General features: G+C 44.0%; 1 protein-coding gene across 2 annotated transcripts in view; it reads right to left on the bottom strand.

Moving 5' to 3' along the window:
- Positions 1–27,644, bottom strand: part of LOC142984645 (uncharacterized) — a 45,756-nt gene that overhangs the window by 16,660 nt on the left and 1,452 nt on the right. Inside the window, exons 2-5 of one of the 2 annotated variants that reach the window (XM_076132396.1) lie at positions 26,663–26,863; positions 26,105–26,264; positions 17,133–17,346; positions 12,246–12,337 (exon numbers count right to left, since the gene is read on the bottom strand). In XM_076132396.1, the coding sequence (XP_075988511.1) occupies positions 12,246–12,337; positions 17,133–17,346; positions 26,105–26,264; positions 26,663–26,863 (667 nt within the window). Of the gene's footprint in view, positions 1–12,245; positions 12,338–14,936; positions 15,145–17,132; positions 17,347–26,104; positions 26,265–26,662; positions 26,864–27,644 lie in introns of both variants that reach the window. The other variant, XM_076132397.1, reaches the window with a different exon arrangement.

Raw genomic sequence — 27,644 nt, 5'->3', positions numbered from 1 at the left:
TCAATTTTTCGGCGTGAGCGTTCGCGAGACCAGAAGGACGACGATATCGAAATATAGCGCTACAAGTAACTTTTTGGGCATCACGGAGTCGGCGTTCGTATTATTATTATAGCAAGTAAAGTGTTAAAGTGGCGGTAAAATGAAAGTTTAACAGTGACTGTGCAGTGAAAAAAAAAAAACATAATTAGGCGCGATTCGTTTAAAAAATGTAAGTTAATGTATTCTGTTTTCGGTTACTCTGGATTACTATCGTTTGCGGCGTACTGTGTGTATCGAACTATATAGTGGACTTTAAGGCTTATAAAGTATATAATGTGACCAACTATTTACAATATTGACTTCTATAGTGGTAAGTTATGACTGAAATTTTAGAAACCTTATGTAAAGAAATAAAAGAAGTTAGAGTTTACTTGATTAAAATTGGTGAAGCTCGTAGAAAAGGGAATATTTTGATAAAAAAGTTAAGCGAGGCGAATGATATTTTTTCTAGGTATCAATCCTGTGTAAATCAGATTAGCAGTGATATTAAGCAAGGTATTATAAAGACTAGTGATACGCCTTTAATTGACAAGTATATAGATTCATTTCAAACTTTATATAGTGAAGTTTTGTCCTTGTGTAAAACTGGTGTACCGGCAGAAATCACCATGTCGACCTTCAACATTAAAGTAGCCTTGAGTTTATTACCACAGATGACAAATGAGGAGGAAAATATACAAAAATTAATTGAGAATATAGAATATTATGCCTCTACCCTTGAGACCGCTGAACATAGTAAGCTCATTGAATTTATATTGAAAAGCAGATTATCGCGATCAGCAAAATTACAGTTGAGTTCTAGTTATTCTAAAGTATCTGAGTTAGTTTCTGACATGAAAAACATTTTATTGCCAAAAAAATCTTCAAGTGCTTTGCAAACAAAACTAATTCGTATGAGGCAAAATGAATTAACAGTAAAAGATTTCGGTAAACAAATCTCTGAGTTATTTGTGAACTTAACGATTTCGCAGGCCGATGGTAAATCAAGTAATTATAACTTGTTAAAGCCGATAAATGAACAATTTGCTATAAAGAAATTTGCCGACGGCCTGAGGAATCGACGTTTGAGCACAATAATCGCTTCCCGTAATTTCAGTAGTCTTAAAGACGCGATTCAAGCGGCCCAAGACGAGGAGTTGGAGACAGCTGGAGTGTCAGGAGATATTTTGGGTATGTCAACGTCCAGAGAGCTTAATCATAGATTTTTCAGAAGTAGGGGTCAGAACTTCGCTCATGGTCGCGGAAGATTTAACCACCGAGCATCGACATGGCATAGAGATACCAGCACGCACCGAGGTGGTGGCAACCAATACCGCGGGAGCTACGTACGACGGGGTCAGCAGCAAGCGTTTACACCCAGACGAAATAATAGAGGTAGGTCTTATTATAATTCTAATTATCAAAGAAAGCAGCACATCAATATGACTACTGAACCAGAACCGACACTGGCATCAAAATCGCCTGAAACTGATTTAAAACATAATAATATGTTTTTTCGAGACTAACGAACAAATTTTATCATGTAGTAGTTCTTATTTTATTCAGCTCACTTCAAACAATTCCGATTACACTTGGTTGCTTGACACCGGCGCTTCAATATCAGCGCTTAAACATAAACATGTCATAGAACACCATATTCCATTTGTTAAACAAAGCTCATACATAAATGGCATTGGCGGCAAAGTAAAAAGTGTAGGATACTGTTACTTGTTTTTATTTGTGGGTGGTCATCGCCTGCGTCATAAATTTTATTTGTTTGACTTCTTACCGATTATGGCGAATGGAATAATTGGAAGCGACTTTTTGACGAAATATAAATCAGTTTTAGATTTTAATAACAACATTTTAACACTTTCGGTAGAAAATGTGCACATCAACATTCCCATATTATTACGTTCTAAAAGTTGGTTAGATATACCACCTAGATGTGAATCAATACACTACATTGAGACTAACTTACAAGGTGAAGGAGTAGTTTGTGCATCTCAAATTGATGACGGAATTTATTTAGCTAGCACCATAGTCAAACCTGTATGCGGTAGAATACCAATAAAAATATTAAATACAACCGAGAATACGTTTAGCTTAAATGAATATAAATTAAATCCCGTTATTCATAACGCTAGTGATTATAACATATGTATTTTTCAGGAAACTAATATAAATGCAGACCGTGTAAAAAGACTATTTTCCCAATTGCAGTTAAATAATTTAAATTTGGAAGAACAAACTTGTATAGAAAACTTATGCGCGAAATATTCTGATATATTTTATTTGGACGGTGATAAATTAACAACGACTAATATTTATGAACACGATATAATATTGAAACAAAACTCGTGTCCTGTGTTTAGTAAGCCCTATAGAATGCCTCATTCTCAGAAAAACGAAATTCAAAGTCAACTTAATAAGATGTTAAAGGACGGTGTTATTGAAAAGTGTAGAAGCGAATGGAGTAGCCCAGTATTACTAGTTCCAAAAAAGGTTAATGCAAATGGATTAAAAAAATGGAGACTAGTGATAGATTATCGGAAATTGAATAACTGCGTAGAAGATGATAAGTTCCCACTCCCTAATATCACTGAAATTCTAGACTCCCTTTCGGGTTGTATTTATTTTAGCCACTTAGATCTCTATCAAGGATTTTACAACGTAAATTTATCGGAAAATAGCAGAAAATATACTGCGTTTCATGCGGGACAATATCAAATGACTAGGATGCCCATGGGGTTAAAAACTAGTCCAGCAGCCTTTTCGCGTATGATGACGATGGCTATGGCTGGCTTAAATTACGAAAAATGTTTAGTTTACCAGGATGACCTTGTAGCATTTGGACGAAATTTAAATGAAACTGTGAAAAATTTGCAACTTGTGTTTGAAAGAATTCGACAAGTAAATTTAAAGCTTAATCCCGTAAAATGTGAGTTCCTAAAAAAACAGTTATTATATCTCGGCCATATTGTGTCAGGTGACGGTGTTTTACCCGATCCGGATAAGATATTAGTAGTAAAAAATTACCCATGCCCAAGGTCACTTGATGAAGTAAGACGATTTACAGCGTTTGTTAACTATTATCGTAAATTCATACCAGGCTTTGCGGAGAAAGCATTTCCTTTGTACGAACTATGTAAAAAGAACGTACCCTTTGTTTGGGATGTGCGTTGTCAAAATTCTTTTGAAACTCTAAAACAGTGTATTATTTCTCCACCAGTACTACAATATCCAGACTTTTCGGAAACTAACGAGTTCATTGTACAGACGGACGCGTCTGGCAATGCAATAGGTGCTGTTTTATCTAATAGTAATAAAAAACCCATAGCATATGCCAGCAGAACTTTAAACAACGCTGAAAAACGATATCCGACAATAGAAAAAGAATTATTAGCAGTAGTATGGGCTGTCAAATACTTTCGTCCTTATTTATACGGACGTAAGTTCAAAATTTTAACCGATCATAGACCATTAGTTTATCTTTTTAACATGCGTGAACCATCCAGTCGGCTTATGAAATTTCGCCTCACATTAGAAGAATATGATTATACGGTAGAATATGTAAAAGGCGCAGACAACGCAGCTGCAGATGCATTGTCTCGCATATCTTTTACATCTGACGAATTAAAAGAGATGAGTGAACCTTTAGTTAGTGTCATGACGAGAGCTCAAACGAGGAAATTACAGAATCTTTCGGATGATATGATTCCTTTAGACCGACGGCCTGATCAACCAGACGTTTTGGGGACACATATTAAACCGAAAGAAGCTGTCGAATTAAGATTTATTGACAAAATTGACTTAGAATATTTGAGAAAAAACAATAAGATAAATAAAGAAAGAAACGCGTTTTGTTTTGTAGAAGATAGATCGACTATTTATATAAATCCAGACTTCCAATCACAAATGACGCGAGCCGCATTCGTGAGGGAGCTGAATGAGTTTTGTAAGGAAATAAACGTTAGTGAAGTTTGTTTTATAAAGAATAAAGATAATAATATATTTGTTGAAAAATTACTAAGTGAAATAAAGCTTTTGAATGGCGTTCGATTGTTTATTTTAAATGACGTACAAAGAATCGACGATAAAGATGATAGGAAGGTGATTCTTAATGACTTCCATCTCTTGCCCACAAGTGGCCACGCGGGCATGAGAAGGATGTTAAATAATATCAAAAAATATTTTTATTGGCCTGGATTAGATCGCGAAGTTAGAGAATTTGTTAGGAAATGTCATAAATGTCAAAAGCAAAAACATGCTCTTAATATAAAAGAACCTATGCATATTACGTCCACAGCAACATCTGCATTTGAAAAAGTTTATTTAGATTTAGTTGGACCTCTAGACAAAGACTGCTATAATCACTGTTACATCTTAACATTGCAGTGTGAATTGAGTAAGTATGTGGTAACTCATCCTTTACAGTCTAAATCAGCAGCAGAAGTAGCAAATGCATTGGTGAATAGCTTCATCCTTCGCTACGGTATACCACAGGTAATTGCTACAGACAGGGGCACGGAGTTCATGTCGTCAGTTTTCAGCGAGGTATGTAAACTCTTAAAAATTACTCACTTAAGTTCCACAGCTTATCACCACCAAAGCATTGGCGCATTGGAAAACTCGCATAAAAACTTAGGTTCGTATTTACGCATCCAAACAGATAACCATCCTGAAGCTTGGAGCGTATGGTTGCCTTATTGGAGTTTTGCATTTAACACAACAGTGCATTCCGAAACAAAATTCACCCCGTATGAATTAGTTTTTGGCAAAATTTGTAACCTTCCGAGTAACTTTAAAAGTAATATAGTAGACCCCATATACAATCACGATAACTATCCATCTGAATTAAAATATCGCTTACAATTGTCACAAAAAGAGGCTCGACAAAATCTACTTAATGGTAAATTCGCTAGGAAAAACATTTATGACAAATATGTCAACCCTATTGTGTATAAACATAATGATTTAATTCTAATAAAGAATGAAAATGTAAACAAGTTAGACAGTCTTTATTCTGGACCTTATGTTGTTGTTAAGGATATGTCTCCAAATGTACAGATATTAAAAAATGGCAAATTAGATATCGTGCATAAAAATCGAACTAAATTGTATATTCCTGATGATTTTAGCCCATGACTTTGTACAAGATTTTTTTATTTTATTGTTACGCTAGTACTCTTAAACTTAAATTTATCTTTGCTAAACTTTTTATTTTATTGTCATTTTATCCATTTTTTTTTATATCTTTTTATTGTCATTTTATTTTGTGTATTGCAAAAAAAAAAGTGAAATTGTACTTATCACTTTTTTTTTCTGTTTATGATGGGCGTGTGACGTACCTATAGCTTATATAAACATGTTACGTATATAACCGTGTTATTGTATGAATAAATGTCAGTATAACCGCAACTCTCGTCTTGATCACTTACATTCCTAAACAACACCTCACACGTCGCGGGCCGCCCTGCGCCCTCCTCGCGTACACTAAGTGACAGTGACACCAGTGTTAGTGCCGCGAGTGAAGTGAGTGCAGTGCGTGCTCGTGACACGGAGGACGACGCCCCGCGTGATGACGCGAGGGAGTCCCCCGCCGCCCCCGACTCTGAGATGTCGTCGAGAGCGTGCTCATCGACGTCCCTGGACTCCGCCGCCTCCGGAAACCCAGGTAGGTGCCGCTGGCGTCCGCAGCCGGACACTTTTATGTTTTTGGCGAGGCGCGCGCGACCGATTGCGCGCGCCCACTCCACGTCGGCGCTGGACGCCAGACGATCGGCCCGCCTGGGTGACGAAACCCCGCCGCCGCCTCAACCGCCCTCTAGGCGCCCCCGGAGCCCAGAGGAAACGGCAGCGATGGCCAAGCGCCATTGCGCCATGCCGCCGCCGGCTCGCGCGCCGCCTGCGACTGCGCGCCCGAGCGACGCCGCACGCCCGTCCGCCGCGGAGCCAGCACCGCTACCGAAGCGAGTGCCGCCCGCGCCCGCGCACCCCGCGCGCCCCGCTAACCACCCCGCCGCCGCCGCGAAACCGACCGCGCGCCAAGCGTGCGCACCGCCCGCCGCAGCGCGCGCCGCCGCCGCACCGCGCGCCGAAGCCGCGCCGCGCGCTCCCACACCGCCCGTGTCGCCGCAGCCAGCACGCTCATACCGAGCTGTGTTGGCGTGCTCGGCCCGACCTGCCGGACCGACCGCCGACGCGAACTCCAATCAAGACGCAGCCTCCGGGACGACTGCGGCTGCTGCAGATGCCTCCAGCAGCACGCCGCCCCAGCCGCCAAACAAGGACTACAATAGAAAACTCCGCTACCCTCCGCTGGTAGTAGAGCACCTGCCAAACTGGGCCCACCACCTGAAGGAGCTCAAGGCGCGCCTGGGCAGAGCCGCAAATGCCCGCCCATTCGGCAAGGGCATTAGATTTACGCCGACGGAGGACCACGAGTACCGCCTCATCCAGCGGTACCTCACTGAATTGGAGAAGAGTGAGCGGGTGTCGTGGTTCTCCTACTCACTGCCAGCGGAGAGGAGCCTTAAGATAGCCATCCGGGGGCTACCCTCCAATGCCACCCCCGACGAGGTCGAGGAGGAGCTCCGCGCTCTAGGGTACGAGCCCGAATATGTTAAAAACATACGGGCTCGTGGCGACCGACCCGGGTGTATCCTCTTCGCCATCCTGAAGAGGACCAAGGACCTGACGCCGGGGATTTTCAACGTCGACGAGATGCTCGGCATCCCCGGCGTCAAGATAGAGGTCTGGCGGGGTAAGAGAAGACCCGCCCAATGCCACCGCTGCCAGCAATTCCGGCATTCCTCGCACCAGTGCCACAGGACAATGGCCTGCGTGAGATGCGGCGGTGAGCATCCCGCCCGGGAATGTCCACGTCCAAAGGACGAGCCCGCCACGTGCATTAACTGCGGGGGCGAACACCCCGCAAACAACGTCAAGTGTCCCGTGTTCCGGAAGGAGGCCCGGAACACGAAGGCGGGCACGGTCGCCATCAGTGGGAACTCGCGCCGGCAACAAGCTGCCACCGAGAGGCCAACGATTCCCACTGTCAACCCCGACATGGAGCCCCAGGGGGCATCGCTCATGGCAGCAGCGAATGCTCCCACAGAGCGCGGAGAACCCGGACCCTCCTCAAAAAGGGGGCGGAGAAAGCGGAGGCGCGGAAGGAAGTCCCGCCCCGCGACAGATGCAGACTCCAAGGCACCGGAAGAGGTGCCAACACCACAGGGCGGCCAAAAAGTGTCGCCGCCGCAACCCACTGTTGTTGCGACCAAAGGCGCAGGGCCAAACCAAGCCGTCAAGACTGCGCCTGCCCACAAGGTCGCAACAACGACTAGAAGGAAGGCGGATCACTCCGCGGCAGGGACAGAGATCCCCGCGGCGACACCCTCCACGAAACCGCGGAGAGACGAGAGCGGCAAACCTCTCGACGACGCCGCCATTGAGACCGCGCTGGAGGTGCTCCAGGACGTCCTCCTCGCACTGAGAGCGGGGAGCGACACCTCCAGCATTAAACAGGTGATCCTGAGGGGCATGACGCGTCTATGCGCCCTATGCATAAGCCCCTGAGGATCATCCACTGGAATGCCCGTGGCCTCGTGGGAAAGGCCGCCCTCCTCCGCCCCCTGCTGCAGGAACAGGACATTGACGTGGCGCTGATAAGTGAGACATTCCTGGGCCCTGCAGACAAAATTAAGTTCCCGGGATACCTCACTTATCGGAAAGACGAGACGTCTCCGTGCTTCAGGTGCTACCGCGGCCTGGCAGTTCTGGTGAAGCGCAGAGTCGTACACCAGCAGCTTCCCTTGAGACCCTTCAACACCTTATACACGCTGGGTGTTGAACTTCACCACGGTGGCGCTCATCTACAACTGTTCGCCGCCTATCGCCCGCCCGGTCCCGTTCTCAACGTGGCCGACATCGGCGACCTAATGAGCGCCACCGCACCGGTCGTCATCGCAGGCGACCTAAACGCCAAACACCCAGCGTGGAACTGCGCCACCAGAAACAGGGCAGGTGTACGACTCCACGACGACGCCGAAGCGCGGGGGTACACAGTCGCAGGTCCGGAGGTACCCACACATTACCCGGACAGCGTGAACCTTACCCCCGACGTACTAGACATCCTGGTCCACAACGCCGCCATGAACTGCCAAATCACACAGCAGGTGCTTGACGACGAGCTACAATCGGACCATCAGCCTGTACTCGTCGTCATTGAGCAGCACCCCACACGTCTCGCCCCCCAAGCGCCACGTCCCAAACCGGACTGGACCAAATTCCAGGAACGACTGGAGACGATCACGCCGACTCGGCCGACCAATACCGCCGCCGATGTTGAGCTACTGGCCACGGATATAACTGCCGCTGTAAAGAGCGCCCTCGAAGCGGCGACGAACACGCACTCCACCCAGGGGCGTAGATACACCCCCCTGCCGGCTCACATTAGAAGCCTCATCGTCGCCAAGAGACGACTGCGAAAACAGTGGCAGTTCACGCGCTGTCCAGCGCAGAAAACAGAGCTCAACCGGCTAGCGGACAGAGTAAAGGCCGAGCTTAAACTTCACACCGCCGAGAGCTGGGAGCACACCATCACCGAGGCCGCCGACGACTGGTCCTCGATGCACCGACTCTGCCGCCGACTCACCAACACCCCAGCTCCAGTGCGTCCACTGCTTCACAGCGACGGGGCCCCCAGGTACCGAGCAGAAGACCGAGCGACCATCTTCGCCGACCACCTGGAGCGTCAATTCTCCCCGAACCCAACTGCTGACACGGAACACGTCGCAGCAGTCGAGCAACACCTTCGAGACTACTTCGCCACGCCGATAGCCTCAGAAGAAGATCCACTCTACTTCTCCCCGGCCATGGTACGCAAAGCGATAGCGCGGACTAAGCCCAGGAAGGCCCCGGGCGCGGACGGCATCTCCAACGCAGCGCTGCGTCACCTGCCGCACAAATTCGTGGCAGCGCTGACGCGCCTGTACAACGGCGTCCTGCGCACGGGCACCTTCCCCACAGCTTGGAAGGAGGGCCGCGTTATCATGCTGCCCAAGCCGGGGAAAAACATCCTGAAGCCTGAGAGCTATCGGCCGATCACTCTGCTGCCCACCACCTCGAAGGTGTTCGAACAACTCCTGTTGCGAACCCTGTCACCACACATCACGCCGAGACCAGAGCAGTTTGGGTTCCGTGCTGAGCACAGCACGACGCTCCAGCTGTCGAGGGTACTGCACCACATCTCCGCGGCCCTTAATAAAAGGGAGAGCGCGTGTGCAGTATTCCTCGACATGGAAAAAGCTTTCGACCGGGTCTGGCACGCCGGTCTTCTCTACAAGCTGACCACTCAGACACCGATGCCCCGTCGCCTCATCAAGATAATCCAGTCGTTCCTGGAAAACCGGACTTACCGAGTAGCGGTTGAAGGAGCTCTCTCCCCGCCGAGACCAGCAGCTGCCGGAGTTCCTCAGGGCAGCTGCCTTTCGCCTGCGTTATACGCCACGTACACGGACGACATACCGACCCCAGAGGGGGCCCACCTCGCGCTGTACGCGGATGACGCGGCGTACGTGACGACGTCGCTAAATCCGTACCACGCCGCCGTCAAGATGCAGCGCGCCCTCGACCTCCTCCCCGCCTGGCTGTCGCAGTGGCGACTGTCCGTGAACGTGGGAAAGACGCAGGCAGTCTCCTTCTCGCGGAGGCTGATCGAGCCCCAGCCGCTACAACTCCTCGACCAGACCATCGATTGGGCCACCAAGGCCAAGTACCTGGGCGTCACCATTGACCGCCGCCTCTCCATGACGCCGCACGCCGAAAACGTGGTCGCACAGGTCCGCGCGGCCCGCGCCATACTTCGTCCAGTGCTCTCCTCACACCTCCCCACGAGAGTGAAGCTGGGTGTGTATAAGACCTACATACGCACCCGGCTCACCTACGCAGCACCTGCGTGGTATGCCCTCACGTACGAGAAGAGCCGGCGAGCTTTGCGCGTGCAACAATCGCTTGCGCTGCGCACCATCGCCGGCGCCCCAAGGTACGTGAGGAATACCACCATCCAACGCGATCTCCGCGTCGAGAGCCTGGACGACTTCGTGCGCCGCCTCGCCGCCTCCATGTTCGCGCGTGCCGACGCGTCAAACCTGGCCCATATCCGGGACATAGCGCCATGGCACGCGCGGCCACCCGACCGCAAGAGGCTACCACGCGACCTGCTCGCGACCACGCAGGCGGAGGACGTCCCTCCGCGACCAGAGGCCGGCGGCCAAGCCCCAGGTGCGGCCCAGGTGGCCCGCACCCCGGACAACACAACGCCCGCCGCTTCCGCTGCGCCGCACTCACGACCGAGTGCGTCGCACGCAGCGGAGCCATCATCACCCGCTTGTCGCGCTCCCGTTGGGTCGAGCGCGACAGCCCCACCGGACTGACTCACCGTGCACCGGGCTCCCGCCGCCTGCCTCGGCGGTAGAGCCCGGTGCAACACCGACAGGACGCGCCGCGCTCCCTCTAGGTCGAGCGCGGCGCCCACACACCGACCTGCGCTGGGCCCTCCGCCATCAAGGCGGCAAGCCCGGCGCCCTCGCTGCGCGATGCGGCAGCCACGCCCCGCCGCAGTTGCCCCTCTCCGCCTGCGAGGACGACCGCGTATATACTGCGATACGCGCCTCGTCCGCAGGAGACGGGGGCTCTCATCACGTCGGGGCGGTCTCGCCCCGCATCCCGCATACAATCCACATCACCGCCTCGGCCCTAAACGCAGGGAGTAAGGATCGATAAAGCCTCCCCCCTGGCTGGCGCCCCCTCGTTGGGCCTCCTATGGGGCAACCATAGGTCTCACCCGACGCGGGGGCGACCGCCGGGAGGAGTGAAGCTCGATCCCCAAACCTCGCGACCAGGGCCGTAGGCACTCGTCCGCCAAGGGGAAAATTCCCCCCACACTCAAACACCCGCCCCTAAGTTTAGGGGCGGCGAACAAAACACCCCAACAAGGGGACCTACCAGGTCCCGATGTTGGCTCCACGTGTCCCGTAAGGGGCACTGTGAAGACTTCAACGATGCGGCTCCCCATTAGCACTTTGAAATTGGAAGCGATCGGACGCGTTTATTTATCGCAGCTCTTTGAGAAAAATAAAACGTGCTTTATATCATTACGCTACGACCAATAGGAGCAGAGTACCAGTGAAAAATGTTACAAAGACAGGGAAAATTATGATTCTCTTATGTGACGCAAGCGAAGTTGCGCGGGTCAGCTAGTCTATATATATATAAAAGAAAGTCGTGTTAGTTACACCACTTATAACTCAAGAACGGCAGAACAGATTTGCCTGAAAATTGGTAGGGAGGTAGCTTAGAGCCAGGAGATGGACATAGGATACTTTTTATCCCGCTCGACCGTGTTTGAACATGCTAGAGAACAGAATATGGAAATAACAACACCAATTAGTCATGATCTCCTGGTAGCTGTGGATCTATTTTCCGATCAGAATTAGGCCCAAAAAACTAAAAAACGGCTCTATAAACTCTAAAAACTCTCTATAAACCTTTTCACAGTTACCAGGAGATCATGACCACTTGCTTGCTAAACAACTTTAATTTTTATAGATTTAGCTTATCTAACAAACTACATTCAAGATTTTTTTTACAATCATCTATACTCATATTATAAAGCTGAAGAGTTTGTTTGTTTGAATACGCTAATCTCAGGAACTACTGGTCCGATTTGAAAAAATATTTCAGAGTTAGATAGCCCATTTATCGAGAAAGGCTATAGGCTATATAACATCACGCTATGACCAATACGAGCAAAGCAGCAGTAAAAAATGTTTCAAAAACGTGGAAAATGAACTATTATGTGACGCAAGCGAAGTTGCGCGGGGCAGCTAGTGTAAAATAAAAAGGCTATGAATAGATAAACTACCGCTAAATGTACTCAGAAACCGGGCATAAGTGTGTGTACCTGTGTATTGTACACAGGTATATTCAAGGTATTTTTCCTTACTCTCATAGTCCGGTGAGACTGTTAACCCACGTGATCAGTGAGAGATCAGTCGCAGGATTGACAGCTTTAAGTGGTCTCCGAGATATGAAGGTCTATATCCTCAACTTCCTAACTTCGGGCAATTCAATAAGCACGTGTACCTCAATGTCAACCTCAAAAAATGTTGTCCCGACCTGTGATTCTTCAATTGTTATAAAGATAATAGTTTGTCACTCACCAGGTGGGTGCTATATCGGAGCCCCTCCGCTTCTTCTCGTGCTCGGGCACGTCGGTCCACAGGAAGTGGCCCATGAACGAGAACCCGCCCACCTGCGCACACACACACACGTTACATACACACACCTACACGTATGTGTAAATGTGTGAGTGTAGTACCAGTAACAATCAGGGCGGAGATTGACTAGGGGGGGGGGGGGTTAGTGTATTGATAAATACGATGTGGTTACGAGCTAAGGCTATAAGCTTTAAAGACGTAAACTTTACACTTTTACCATGACTCAAGAACTATATTACTTCTAGACTTTCTAATTTAGGAAAACTTTATTTCAGCAAGGGCTAATATAAAGGCCCTTAATTTGCCAGGGTTTTATATTTACAACTTTCTAATTTGTCAATCTCCGTTCCGATAGACTTCAGCATGAGGAAACATTGTGAATTAGCATTATATAAAAGTTCAGTATCGCTTGAAGATTTGGCTGAAGCTTTGAAAATACAAGAATTAGTTCAAACAAAACTGACACCATTTGTATAATTTTATTGTACTTCAAATATAAATAAACAATATACACAACAGATACTCCCAACTATTTTAAATACAAGAATAATTCAGCAGTGTCACTACACAGTACACAACATTATTAGTATGCGTTCAAATTAATAGCAGAAACACGGTCTTAGACAAAGATTATTTCCCCAAAATAACATACAACAAACAAACATATAATATAAAATCACGCCTTCTTCCCATAGAGGCAGAGACCAGATAATAAAAGAAAGTAATAAACAAAACGTTTTAGTATGTATTGAGAGTGTACATAAAGCGATAATAAGTGTTATGTGTTAGTGTTAGAATATACAAACATACTAAATACACCACACAACCATAGTGATTGCCAATAAAATACATGTGTTAGTATACAACTGATATATTAAACTTACATTTCACCAAATAATTATTTACTGATTTGATGTATTGATAGTTAACCTAAACAAAATTTGCCAAAATGTTACACATTTAAATAACATAAATTCTTAAGTATTTTTTAAAACCTATTTTACAAACAGTTTGTAGTATTGCACGTTCATAAGAGTGCACGCACGTGTACGTGTACGAGCGTATACGGTCTCGTATGCACGTAAAATATTGTTGCATGTAGTATGACTTGAAAAGGTACGTATATAAAGTATAACATAAGCCCCGCGAACAAATATTGTGTATTTACGTACGTTCAGCCCTGCGTGAGTCATTGACACACAAAGTAGTAAAACCTTGTTTTACATGTTTCTTTCATTTAAGTATTGATTACACAGTTCTGGGTTAATCTATCGTTCAGCTGCGTTACGGTGAGACAGAGTGTTGCTTGAAAAGCTAAGGGACTTTAGTAAAATAGAGCTTAGTGCTCTATTTCTTCTTACGCTATGTATGGATACACAGAAAGATCTGTGCAGTATTTCACATAGTTTTCTGTTAAGACGCTTGACCGACGTCAGCGTTAGAGAAAATGAAACTTTAGTTTTTCGCATAAACTTTTAACTACGGAGGCGTGGTCGCCTTTAATCAACTGTGTAAGTAAGAAAGAAATAGCATTGTAATATAACATGTAGGTATTTATTAGACAGTGTCACGCTACACGGCCATGTTTTATAGCCGAGGGATATAAGTCTATTATTAAACAATATTAATTCAGCCCCAACCCGCACTTGGCTAGCGTAGTGGACTCAAGGCCTAACCCCTCCCTCATTACGGGAGGACCCTTGCCCAGCAGTGGGACATTAATGAGTCAAATTACATATCAAAATATTGCATTATTTTATTGATCGTGTTTATATTGTGTAATATTTATAACAGTAGAAATACGAGATGACGTTAAATTTATTGCGTAATATTATTGCAGTCGTAACGGTGAAGGAAAACATCGTGATGAAACCTTGCATGCCTCAAAAATGTATTTAATACATTTCTTGAGAGCGCGGTGTATTCAAGGCCTAACCCCTCCCTCGTTCGGGGGGGGGGGGAGATCTTTACCTAGCAGAGGGACAGTAGGGGGTTAAGGCTAGGTCCTTGAAGCTTTGACAATAACGAGTATTTCACGTAAATTAGTTATTAATTAGATATTGTTTGTTTAAGCTGTGTTATTGCATCTCCGTCACCAATAATAATATTATATATTTAAAGTTAATTATGTATATTAAGCATTATTTTCCTTAAATACAAATAAATAAACTCTCGCATTAATTAACACTGAGATAAGTAATAAATAATATAATCAGTAAGCTTGTAGTTATTTTATTTATTAATATCAGCAATTATCAGCATGCGCCTCTTTCCATTGTATTCATATGTTAATGTTAATTTTATTAATAAAATATACATATTTTAGTAATTATTTAATATAGTTAATATCTCCAACCTATTAATTTTCATTAAACATTATTCCCATATCATCATGCTTTTCCATTCCAGTATTAGTTTTCATTTGGTCCACTCCATGGGCATCATTCATGTCAATTTGAGTTTCCTTGCCCAATATTTTCCTGAACGCAATTAGTATAGTTATAAAGCTTCTTGTATTTTGTTATTGGGTACTTTTTTCACCAAAACGACACGAGGCAAGCCGCGGGCGAAAGCTAATATTAGTATTAGCAAGCCACCAGTCTATGTTAATCTTGTCTCGTTTGTCCTCTTCACCTGAAAGGTGGCGGTGCCCTGCAGCTCGAACGAGGTCTGATCAATGATGTCGATGATGGGCGTGATGACGGCGTCTCGTTTGTGGCTCACTCTCTGCAGCAGCGGGCGCAGCCAGTCGGCGGTGGGCTCGCAGTGCGAGTCCAGGAAGACGAGCACGTCGCCGCGGGCCGCGCGCGCGCCCGTTATACGAGCACGCATTAGACCTTCACTGTACATACACCGATGTTATGAGGATGATGTTTTGTAAATTGTACGCAGCAAACATATTGCTGCAAACTATTTTATGCAACAGAAAATTCTCTGTGAATATGCTACAAACTGTTTGAGGCAAATTATATTCAGCGATATAACAGCCGTAAGTTCAATGTAGACAATTAATTGCAGCAAATGTTATACGGCAAACTATTTGTAGCAAATAGTTCGCTGCAAATTGTTAGCTTCTAATTGTAATGACTCGTAGCTTGGTGATTGTAAAGGTTTTTTGTAAAATTACTTTTTAAACTTACTTATTTAAATATTATTTCACACACGCAAAATAACAATCAATCAAATTAATTACATCAATATGTTAACACATTGAACTATAACCGTTGCAGCAGATAAGCTAACCAGTACTTATCCAGAGGTAGAAAAAATTATGCAAAACATGTAGTTTGTGACATACAATGAGTATTAACAAAATGAGTTGTTAGTGTCTAACCAAGGTGACGTACAGTCGAACTAGCTTTAATTAATACTGACTTATGGGTCAGCTAACAGCTAATAACCTCTAGCTTTTGAGTAGATTTTTTTATATAAAAACGTTAAACGCCTGATTTGTATAACAAAATGACATTTGATAATAATAATTCTCTAATTATTCAAACAATATTTTCGTGATAAAAATGCAACGTAGTCGATTTATAGTGTGATAATAAGTACGCATATTGTTTGCAAAAGTAATTTTCGATACATTTTTACAACCCTATTGTATAATGTACACCGTTCTATCCGGTTCACAGCTAAAACAAGCAATGCGAGGAAACTAGACGCAGCACAAGTTTGTCATACCGACGATTTATATCAAACAAATACGTGAAAATGTCGCCACACATCCTGCGCGCACTCACTAAGTATAAGTAATAAGTACTAAACAATACTACACTACTCATAACAACGCACTCTAATCTTTTTTATAAAATTCCCTTAGGTTACTCCTCCGAAAGAGAATTCTCCGTCTGAGAATCGGCCAACATCTACATATTTTTCATACTCCTAAGTAACACTATTTTTAAAACTTATACGGCAGAACAACGATTGCCAGGTCCTAGCTAACCTGGCAAACGTAACGTAAACGTTAAGTAACTTATATAATTCTAATAGTATAAAGCTAAAGAGTTTGTATGTTTGTTTGAACGCGCTAATCTAAGGAACTGCTGGTTCATATCGAAAAAATATATTTGTGTAGATTAAACCATCTGTTGAGTAAGTCTATAGGCTATATAACATCACGCAGCAAAAAAGAGTGGAGCAGCAATAAAAATGTAGTCAAAACAGGAAAACCAAAGTAACAACAGTCTTCTATAAAACGTGAAGAGAAGTGACTAGTGAGTATGAACACGTGCAATATCAAACAATGAGAGTGCAGACAGTCCCGGAAGACAAGCTTTGTATCACGGCAGCAGACAGACGGGACACGTCGACCCGGTACTGATGGACAGCGTGACGCAAACAAAACCAAAAAGTGCACCAAACAAGCTTCAACTGAAAGACTGTACAGAGATAAGGTCGCAGCTAAAGCGAGTAAAATCAACGACTTCAACTAGTTGTATGAGTGGCAGCGTCTGTGGGAGTACGTGTGAAGAACTAGTGACTAGCGTGAGACGCGAGCACGCTGTCTAGCCGTGGCGCGACAAATGTTGCTCTAACACGCTGACAAACAGTACTTAACAACAGCGTGACACGTTAGAATTACGCTTATAGAATATTGTAGTAACAAGATTTATAGAATTTACAGGCAGATTTGAATTTGGCCTCATTGTTTGTTATAAAATCAGCTCAGAAACCAATCTCTTGAATGAGAATGCATCGTAAACTGAGCGATATGATAAGGAACTTTAATATTATGCGTAGAATTGCTACGTGGGCTAACTGAATCCTTCATTCCTGAGTGTTGTATCTACGTGTGAGCAACATGTGTCGCGGCACGATCCCAACCTGGAAGGTCATGCCGTCAGCGACGCTGTAGAAGAAGTTGGTGGTCTCGATGACGTCAATGATGGGCACGGTGACGGCGTGCGGGCGCTGCTTGGTGGCGGCCAGCAGCGGGCGCAGCCAGTCGGGCGAGCACTCGCAGTGCGCGTCCAGGAACACCAGCACGTCGCCCGCCGCGTAGCGCGCGCCCGCCAGCCGCGCGCGCGTCAGCCCGATGCTGGCACAAACGCACGCACGTTACCACATACACACGCGATACACTACCACTTACTATACCTACTGAAATATCACCACGTGACACGGGATGTAACACTGTTGAACGTGAAAAAAGATTGCGTCGAATATCTACAAAAACGAGTTTAACATGTTCCCTAGTCAAGGAATCAAACGCTAATGTGTCTGATACGCACTCAGTTAAAAGGTTAAACGCACCTACATCGTAGATGTTGAAACGTACCTATTAATATTGAAGATTGTCACGTCAATTTCATCTATCACGTACGCCATCAGGCGTCACTATCACGCTGTTTAGACTAAACATTTATTTACGCATTTTTTTGTTTCGTCCTATCAGTTAGTTACAAAATTGTTTTACATTGTGACCCACAGAGAAACATAGAAACAGAACAATTTTCACAAATACATAAAATGTGCCAACATATTATTCCTTATCAACGCCAAACTACGATCCTCCAACTACAATAAGTCCTACAATCGCGTGTACACAACACATAAGACGTCAACTGGCGAGACAAGCTGGTGCAGGGTACTGTGAGGTGTGGACACACTGGCGCGGGTGTCACCTCGTCGTGGGAGTCCTGCACCTCGAGCGTGGTCTCGTCGATGTTGTGCACGACGGGCACTACGGCGGCGCGGGCGCTGGCCGCGAGCCTGGCCAGCAGCGGGCGCAGCCAGTCCGCCGCGCCCTCGCAGTGCGCGTCCAGGAACACCAGCACGGCGCCCGACGCGTTGCGCGCGCCCGCCAGCCGCGCGCCCGCTATACCTATGCTGTACCAAGCTTTACTTTCGAAACTATTTTCATCTAATTTCACGTTCACGAGTTCGCGAAATTTGCAGCCTGGCCAGAGAACCTACTATAGTTTGTTGAAAAAAAATCGTAAAAAATTGAAGGTGTCCGTCCGTTTACGACCTTTCCATATTATATTTTTAAAAGACCTATATTCTTGTAACATATTTCGACCAACATTTTGTATTTATAGCTATAAGTTTGAAGAAAACAAAAGCCTAATTGTTAAGCCATTGGACTTTTATTGGTTAAATGTTAATAACTTGATATGATACTTCATGATGAGTATAAGTTTAAATAAATTAATAACACTGTGAGCTCACAGAGACACATAGATGTCAGTTCTTAGTCTGTTATATGACAATAAACAGATGGCCCGAGTTAACTTCACTCCTCGGTAGTTACATTGTAAATTATATTCTATCACAACTGCATAGAGCTGATTATCACTTAACAAATTAACCTATTAGAAACAGCAAAACAAAACGAGTTTTATTAACACACGATACGACTCCAAATCGCGTGTTAGCATCATGTTAAAATACAACATCATTTTAAGCTCAAGACTCATCAATCCAAGTTAAAAACGACAAACAAATTTCAACTCTAACCTGCAAACAATTAAGTCCTAAATGCAAATATTAGTCGAACAGTTAATTTTTCTGTTAAAAATTAATCACGGCATTAGATTTTTAACTGTATACTTAACACCATAAAGTACAAAATCAGATACAATAATTTATCACAAAAGTTAAACTCGACATATAATTCTGATCTCTGTCATCATTAGCACAGGGTTCAAACTGGGTGATCTCTCGCCTGGTCTTCATCAGTCTCGACTAGTTCGAAGGAGGTCTTTTCTAGAGCATCAATGACGGGCACTATGACGGCGCTGGAGCTGCCCGCGAGCCTGGCCAGCAGCGGGCGCAGCCAGTCCGCGCCCCCCTCGCAGTGCGCGTCCAGGAACACCAGCACGTCGCCCGACGCGTTGTACGCGCCCGCCAGCCGCGCCCGCGTCAACCCTGATCTACAGGCGTTGCCGTTAACAGTTGAAAACTGATGCAAGAAATATTGACAACTCAACCTGCCAGTTCCTTCTAAACTGATTGATTTTAATTCTGAGTTGCATTTTGTTACAGTTGCCTACTGTTGCTAAAATAAAATATGTCGTTAAAGAATACGAGAAATACGTTGTAATTCCGTCGATTCGATACCCTCTTCTCGTTATTTCAAAGTGCGTTTGTCTACATTGTTTATGATGCCGGCCATGTGCAGGAGTGGTTACAGCCAATCCGCCATGCACTCGCAGTGCGCGTCCAGCACCACAAGTATACCACCCAGGACTTGATGCCAGACAGACGAGCGCGAGTTATACCCACCCTGGACTAACCATAAGACTATTTCGTGTGATATGTCCAACAAGGGCGGGGTCTTAAGTATAGTAATGAAGATGTTGATTAAAAGAGAGAACTTATAAAGCAGTACTAGATAGACAATTTTAGTTAGATTTGAGCGATACCTTTGTTAATATTTATTATTAATATTAACTACGGATTACGAAAAACTTTCATGGTCACCAAGTTATTGCCGACTAATTGATCACCTCTGAACGAACTACATGAAGTAAACTGGTCGAATTCCTGTCACACGAAATTAAAGACTATCACCCAATCCATTACTATTTATCTACTAGACATTTTCACCAGCGATGTAACCCAGGCCGCGATGTACAGCACCTGGACGGCTGCGTTGGGTGGGGACCAGTACTCAAAGTGTGACTTGTTAATGTTGCCGATGATGGGCGTGAGTGCGGCGTGCGGGCGGCGCTTGATGCGCTGCAGCAGCGGCCGCAGCCAGTCCGCGTCGCACTCGCAGTGCGCGTCCAGCACCACCACCACGGCGCCCGCCGCCGCCTTCACGCCGGCCAGCCGCGCGCGAGTTATACCCACCCTGGATCACCAGCGATCATAGAAACACTAGTTTCTATAACTTTTTTTTCTTTTTTTTCTTCGTTTCCATTGGTATTCTCGTAATTCGTAAGCATCATTTAGAAAGCTTGTGATTTGTTTATATTGTGAGATAATTGTACCTTATAAATGTTCAATCACAGCATATACGGTATTACTTATGTTCTGGCTACGCTAGCGTACGCCAGGCTATGGTATGGTGATCATTTCAACTCTAGGTAGAGGAAAACAATAAGAGTGAAAGAAGATTGACACAGAACAGTAAGAGATAGCTCATCATTGCACTGGTTCCATCACATGACTTTTACTAAATATTAAGATCATGTAATTTTGTAGTGGTATCAGTATTTAAAGCAGTTTCATACGTTTTTAAATAAAGTAAAAAACTAAATTGTATTTAAGTTTATGTTTGTATTTACAGTGCGCACGATTCAACAGAGAGTTAAATTGTTTTAACTGAAGGTAATTAATTATAATTAATTTCTATTAGTTTATAAGCGACACGAATCGATTTACTCCGATATACGGGCACGGTGCTTCGATAGACTAATCGACTAATACAACTGACGAAATACGACTAGTTGGCTTCAAATTCTTTGTCAAAGTGTAAAGTGTAACGAGTAGAGAACAACTACAGAATAAACATTGAGACATAGAGACATTTATATACTACAGTTGAAACATAAACGACTAACACAACACGTATCTATGGAACACTATCACACATACAAATTAATTACGACACAACCAATATTGCCAAGTATATGGTGAATGGGACAGAACAAAGATAACATACACTACAGCCGACATGTCACTTGGTGAATGGTGATCATCCGTCATTCACCTCGGACACTAACATCAGTGATTGAACACAAATATCTACATGAGACAAATGACTACGTGCCACAGACAATCAGTGGCGGACCAGAACGGGGACGAAAGGGGCGGCCAAATTTATAAAATTTACAGAGAAAAAGAGCAGAAAAAATTTTGAATTTTGAGTGGGGTCCTCTTTAAGGCTTTCCACCCCAGGGCTTGGAATCCATCCGTCCGCCACTGCGATGAAGGAGAGAGAGTCGCACCTGTACACGTGGTGCGTGTCTGTAATAGAAGGCGCTCTGGTCGAGGATGTCGACGAGCGGGGTGAGCGCGGCGGTGCGCGCGGTCTTGATGCGCTGCAGCAGCGGGCGCAGCCAGTCGCGCGAGCACTCGCAGTGCGAGTCCAGCACCACCAGCACGTCGCCGCGCGCCGCCGCCGCGCCCGCCTGCCGCGCGCGAGCTATGCTCCTGCGTTCATTCTATGCGTTATGTCCAACTAGCTCTGTTCTTCTCGAAAGTGGACTAGAAATGTCAAATACTAAGACTTCTTTAACCAATTCTTGAAGGAATGCAAAGTTAAATGGACTCAGAGTATAACGCTCCTTCATTCTGGGAAGACCCTTGCCCAGATGGACAGTAATGGGTTTTTTTTTGGGCCTAGCCTTTCTTCCAAACTATGTTGGAATCGGCTTCCAATCTCACCGGATACAGCTGAATATCAGTCGTAATGGGTTAAAGTAAACTTTGGAAGCCTTCAAAGGGCTAGGTTTTAGATTAGTCCAGATAGGTAGGCAAGTGTCTTGACTGAATGTACACCTGAAGATTGACGACGTTGGAGTAGACCAAACAAATGTTGGTACGACGATATAGAAACTGGAGGGTTCAGAAAGATGAGCGGATTATTATGGTGAAGAGTTTAACTCAAAAACGGGGCAACATTAGTAAATAAAAAATGGTGACTTCAAAGAAGAATGTAATGGTATTTAACGTATTTAACCAGCAATTAATTGAAATGTACCAAACAGCTGTATAAACGAACACAATGTTAGTACAATACGAAGAAATAAACGCAGAGCTTAGAAGAGAGAACGAGCAAGAGTTGTGTTGCGTCACCGGTGCAGGCGGTGTCGTGGCGTCCATGTAGGTCCAACTATGTGTATGTTCCATGTAGGAAAGTATATTAAGTAAGCCTGCTGTTCATATTATAAAGGAAAAGTATTAATAAGTTATTACATTCTAGAGTTAAGTGTTTCACAAACACGCTACACAAGGTTTTAACGTGTTAATTGACATCTATGTTTCTCTGTGGTCACAATGTAGCGTCGTAAACGTAGAAATATTTATGATTTGATTGTGTCTAGTCTAATTATCATATGCATTGGTTTATAATATAATTGTTTTTAAGTAACACTATCCTTGTATGAAAGTTCAGAGAGTATGGAAGATACAATTTCTAATTAATATGAAATTATAAATTAGTAAGATAGAAAATATATTAATTTAGTATTAATTTACTCTCGTTTTTGAGTTCTAAATACCGTTATTATTAAAACTACATTTACTAGTAAGAATTATAAATAGATACTTTAAACTGATGATCCAATCTGATGGAGAAAGCTACAGCTACTAAAATATGTCCAACATGATGAAATACGTCCCGTCAATTACATGATTGTATGTATTTCTCTTACAATAACCGACTAGTCGGCTTAAAGTTTGTCACAAATACAAATCATATTGTATTTCTGTACGCGCATAACGACCATTGAAAGACGTCGCCGACGACCTTTATTAAAAAAAATACACTAAACAAAACATTCACTTCATGTAAACTTTTAGTAGTTTACACATCAAATTCGCTGACCCGCCGACAAACACCGACGACCTGATGTCAGCGACTTCCTTGCAAACGCAGTCTTAAAGCCGCCAACATGATTCTTTTGCAACAAGCCGATGACAAATTTGCCGTCGTTCAGCCGTTACGAATGAAGCCGACTAGTCGGTTCGAAGAACTCCTACCCCGACTATATCTCAAACAACTATTTACCCTAAAAACTTCGAATGAACTACTTCATACTGCAGATCTGTCTACTAGTGCCTACAGTCCCCCAGTCCCCCCACCTCGAAGCTATCAGCTCGTCCAGGGTTATAGGAGAAGGAGCCCTCTTCGATGACGTCTATCAGCGGGGTGGGCACCTCGGAGCGGCGCCGCTTGACGGCGTGCAGCAGCGGGCGCAGCCAGTCGGGCGAGCACTCGCAGTGCGCGTCCAGGAACACCAGCACGTTGGCGCTGGCGGCGCGCGCGCCCGCCATGCGCGCCTGAGTCAGACCCACCCTGCACACACGCGCCGCGTCACTCGAGACCACGACCTCCTGCCATGTCGCCATCGTCCATAATTGTGGTGGCTAGCTATAAAGCCGTGACGTCTTCTCCCTAACCCTGCTCATCATTTAAGAACACCGAAGGAACGCTGTTGGTATTCTTGTAACGTATTCACGGCTCTCTAACCTATTCAATATTCATGTGACATCTTACCTCTTTGTTACCTTTGTTGAGTATATTTTATTGCCCTGAGATAGTATCTAAAACGCTACACAGGATATGTTTTAGGCTTTGGTATACCCATCAAACCAGTGTATTTGTAGTTCCGTAACTTTTAAATTTAACCAAAGTATATGAAGCCAACTAGTCGATTAGTCTAACAAAATCCAACAAAAAAACTCACACAGATTTAATTTTAAATATGACTCTACGAGACTACCTGGCTATAAAAATGGGAGGATCCTTTTCATAAACGTTTAAACGGTAGTTTATGTTACTATACTTGACTAAGTCATTCCCTAAAAAAAACAATTAAAATACTAAAGTAACAGTTAGTTAGCATGCAACATAAATGCTTTACCAAAATCATCACCTATCTGACCCCCAAACGACTAGGGGCCTCATAATGTTGGAGGGCGGTGAAACCGGCTGTACGTCCTACAGTGTGTTGTGTTCGCTCCAACGAGCCGGGCGCGGGTAATTATAACTATTACGTATTTGACTAACATTGACGTTATTATAAACTAACTGTGCTTCGTTACGCTCGGGTCACTCTGATGAGTCGCTGCTGCTAAACATGATAGAACTGCTGTAGTGTAAGGTTGAAACTGAAGCGGACTTGCTGACAACGAATTGACTAACGATTATGTTTCCAATAACGCAGTGTGGAGATTACTAAATTTTATTTAAATAAGTAAGAAATATAATAAGCAAGAATCGAATAGAGATCGAAACGAAAGTCCGTGGAATCATCGAAGAGTTGAATTTTATAGATAGGGTATCGAAAGGACACGCCATAGGTAAATAGATACGTCTTTTATATAATTCATGAATTGTTCGTTTGCCAGCTATGAACTTACTTCATTTGTAAGATTACAATGTAATTCGTTATCTAAAGGAAGTTTGCTAGACGGTAGCAGCGTTTAATGGTCTGTATCGACACATTAATAAACGCTTGATAGTCTATTTAATATTCAAAAAGTACGACCTATTGATAGCTAATCCAATAGATATAAAAGACGGAAAACAACTTCTACCAGTTAAGATAACTGGTACTTAAATGGCGGTGGCTAATGGCCACACACGATGAAGGAAACTTGTCACTCCTACTACACCATAAAATTTAAGGTATATTCCCGTTGTCCACCCCCTGCTTGTCCACCCCGGGTGGACAGTGACACAAATCTTTTAAAAAGTTCTCGGTGTCCACCCCTGGGGGACAGTGAGAATTCATTTTAAATTATTCCCGCTGGCCACCCCGGGTGGACAAAGACACTAGTTTCATATTACTACTCTCGATGTTCACCGCAGGTGGACAAAGCCACTGCTTAAATAAACATTCTCAATGTCCACGCTTGCTGGAATTGGGTGTAAATAATTATAACAAAATTAATTAAGTAGGTACATAGTTTAATCATATTATCAACATCTCTAGGGTAAATAGAAGTAGGTACACTATCTATGGTGTGTTTTCCCATATAATGTTGATTGACCCTAAGTTGCGGCACTTATTAAACCAAGGTATAAGTTATAACAATAAACGTAAAAAAATATATTTTAAGTGATCATTTTATTCACGACATGCGAATAGGACTTGTCAATGGGGACTTCAATATTGATTTATTTCTAGAAAGGATGAGGATGTAAAGATTTTTCCGTGACTTTGATTAATACCTATTGTGATAATTATATGTGTAGATTGCAAAAGTAAAAGATGTTGATAATATGATTAAACTATATACCTACTTAATTATTTTTTTACACCCAATTCCATCAAGCGTGGACATTGAGAATGTTTATTTAAGCAGTGGCTTTATCCACCTGCGGTGAACATCGAGAGTAGTAATATGAAACTCGTGTCTTTGTCCACCCGGGGTGGCCAGCGAGAAAAATTTAAAATTAATTCTCACTGTCCCCCAGGGGTGGACACCGAGAATTTTTTAAAAGATTTGTGTCACTGTCCACCCGGGGTGGACAAGCAGGGGGTGGACAACGGGAATAACGGATAAGTCTATCTGTCAAATACAATAACATTACGATTTTAACACGATATTCATTGATGAAAATCATTCAAAAATATAATAAGATCATTGAACAATGAATAAAAGGAAACGAAATCTGAATCCTGAAATAAAATACACCATAGATATTTCTGTACAAAATTGAACATATCCACAGACACTATGCACCGGTGATCATTCAACACAATCTTTGATCACTTGTAATCATAATTATGATCATGATCATAATTTGAAAACGTAATCATGATCATGCCTTATCTACATCTTAACGTAAAATAGATTTTTAAGTACACTTAAAAATCTAAACAAATCATTATATCGTCTCTGGGATTTGAACCTCGGACTACATACGATAAAACAAATGCTAAAAAGCGTTTCACTTAATTTTGTATTTTTTTATTATAATAGCTTTTTTCGCCAAAATCTAATTTAGAGCCCAGATTCTAAAATTGATGTATTTTCCTTTCGCTCGGACAATAATATGTGTATTGTCTACGAAGTAAAATACTAGACGTTGGCATATATAAAGCCTGCACAGGCTTCTATATCTCCATCTCGCTCTCTCTTCAGCGCTGCTACTACAAGCGTGTGTGACTCACCGGTCGGGCAGGCGCAGGATGCGGATGAGGTCGGGCGGCAGGCGCGTGCGGATGTAGTGGCTCAGCTTGCCCTTGAGCTCGGGCAGCGTGGAGTTGTCGTCCACCAGGATGATCTCCTTCAGGTACACGAACGGCGAGCTCGGGTCCTGCCCCGGGTACCCTACACCAAACAACATTTATTATAACCTGTACCTGGTTTCTGGTGATAGGAAGCAAGTACTTTTGAGAAAAACTTTGAAATGTTTGTACACCCAGGTTTCGTGTAAACAACTCGGATTCGTTTAAGGAGAACTTGAAAGAGCTTAGACTACTAATGGATTTGTTGGTAGTCATGCTCCAATCAAACAAATGTTGTGTTCGAATCCAAAGCCACGGCAATAAATAATTCTAGTCAGTAGCATGTTAGTCTGTACTATAGACTAATGAACATTTGACATTTGAAAATATTTGAAATAATAAGTTCTCACAAAATCCGTTACAAGCGTTGATCATTTCTTCATTAATTGCTCCTCAGAAACCATTGCGTTATAAATCAAGGAGCAGTAAATAGTTGCTCACCGAGGTTGGTGACCTTGCCGGTGTGTCTGTCGACGAAGTTGGCGTGCTTGTACCAGGGCTGCGAGCGGCGCGCGCTGTTCACCACGGACCAGATGGTGCGCACCACCACGGAGTACGGCTCGTTGTGGAAGATCAGGATCACCGACGCCGACGGCAGCTCCGCGTCGTACACCACGCGGCTGCACGCCGGGTGCCGGAAGTCTGACAGAAATACTTTTATATTAGTCTAAATTCAAAGACTATCATGTACCTACTACTAGGGAAAAATCTTTTTTCTCTTTACTTACTAAAACTACCGTCCTGCGATCCCCTAAGTTTTACTCAAACGATATAGGTAGTCTTCTGTTAATTTGTTTAATTAATTTAATTTCATACAACTTCATTAAATAATAAGATTCATACGACTTGCGAGAGGTAGAAATTTGGATCGACTGCTATATTATTATGTAAGCTAAAACTTGTAAGTAGACAATATCTATACTTTCCATCAGTTTCCAGGCCATTTACTTGTGATGTCCGGACTTAACAATCGTTTGAAAAACTCCTGTCTGACTTGGGATTTGAACCATATAGTTAGCAGTCGCATACAGAAACACTTCGCACTATCGTCCCCTACCTCACACACACACACATCTATGGACGTGTATAAGACAAACACACGCACACATAGAATCAGTCTCATTTCACGGTGGACGCGCGCGAGCGCACAATCACGCCTAGCCACTGTGACCGCTCCACCACACCGATAGCTCCCTACATTTGTATGTGCGATTACAATATATTTGATACATAGAAAACTAATTGTAATCATTTTTATTGCCTGGAACACTGAAGATAAACATTGTGGTCATACCAGACATACCATGAATGCCCAAGTATTGTTTAATCGGTGCTTGAAAGAATGCTTAGTCCCTACATTTGACCAGTTGGAAGCTTCCATCATTCATACAGAATGTAAAGTAAAACGATATGTAACTTTGTG

This window comes from Anticarsia gemmatalis, chromosome 27 (genome assembly GCF_050436995.1).
Source record: "Anticarsia gemmatalis isolate Benzon Research Colony breed Stoneville strain chromosome 27, ilAntGemm2 primary, whole genome shotgun sequence".
NCBI classification, from domain to species: Eukaryota; Metazoa; Arthropoda; class Insecta; order Lepidoptera; family Erebidae; genus Anticarsia; species Anticarsia gemmatalis.
Note: the sequence above shows the minus strand (reverse complement) of the source record. Positions and strands in the feature narration are given on the sequence as shown.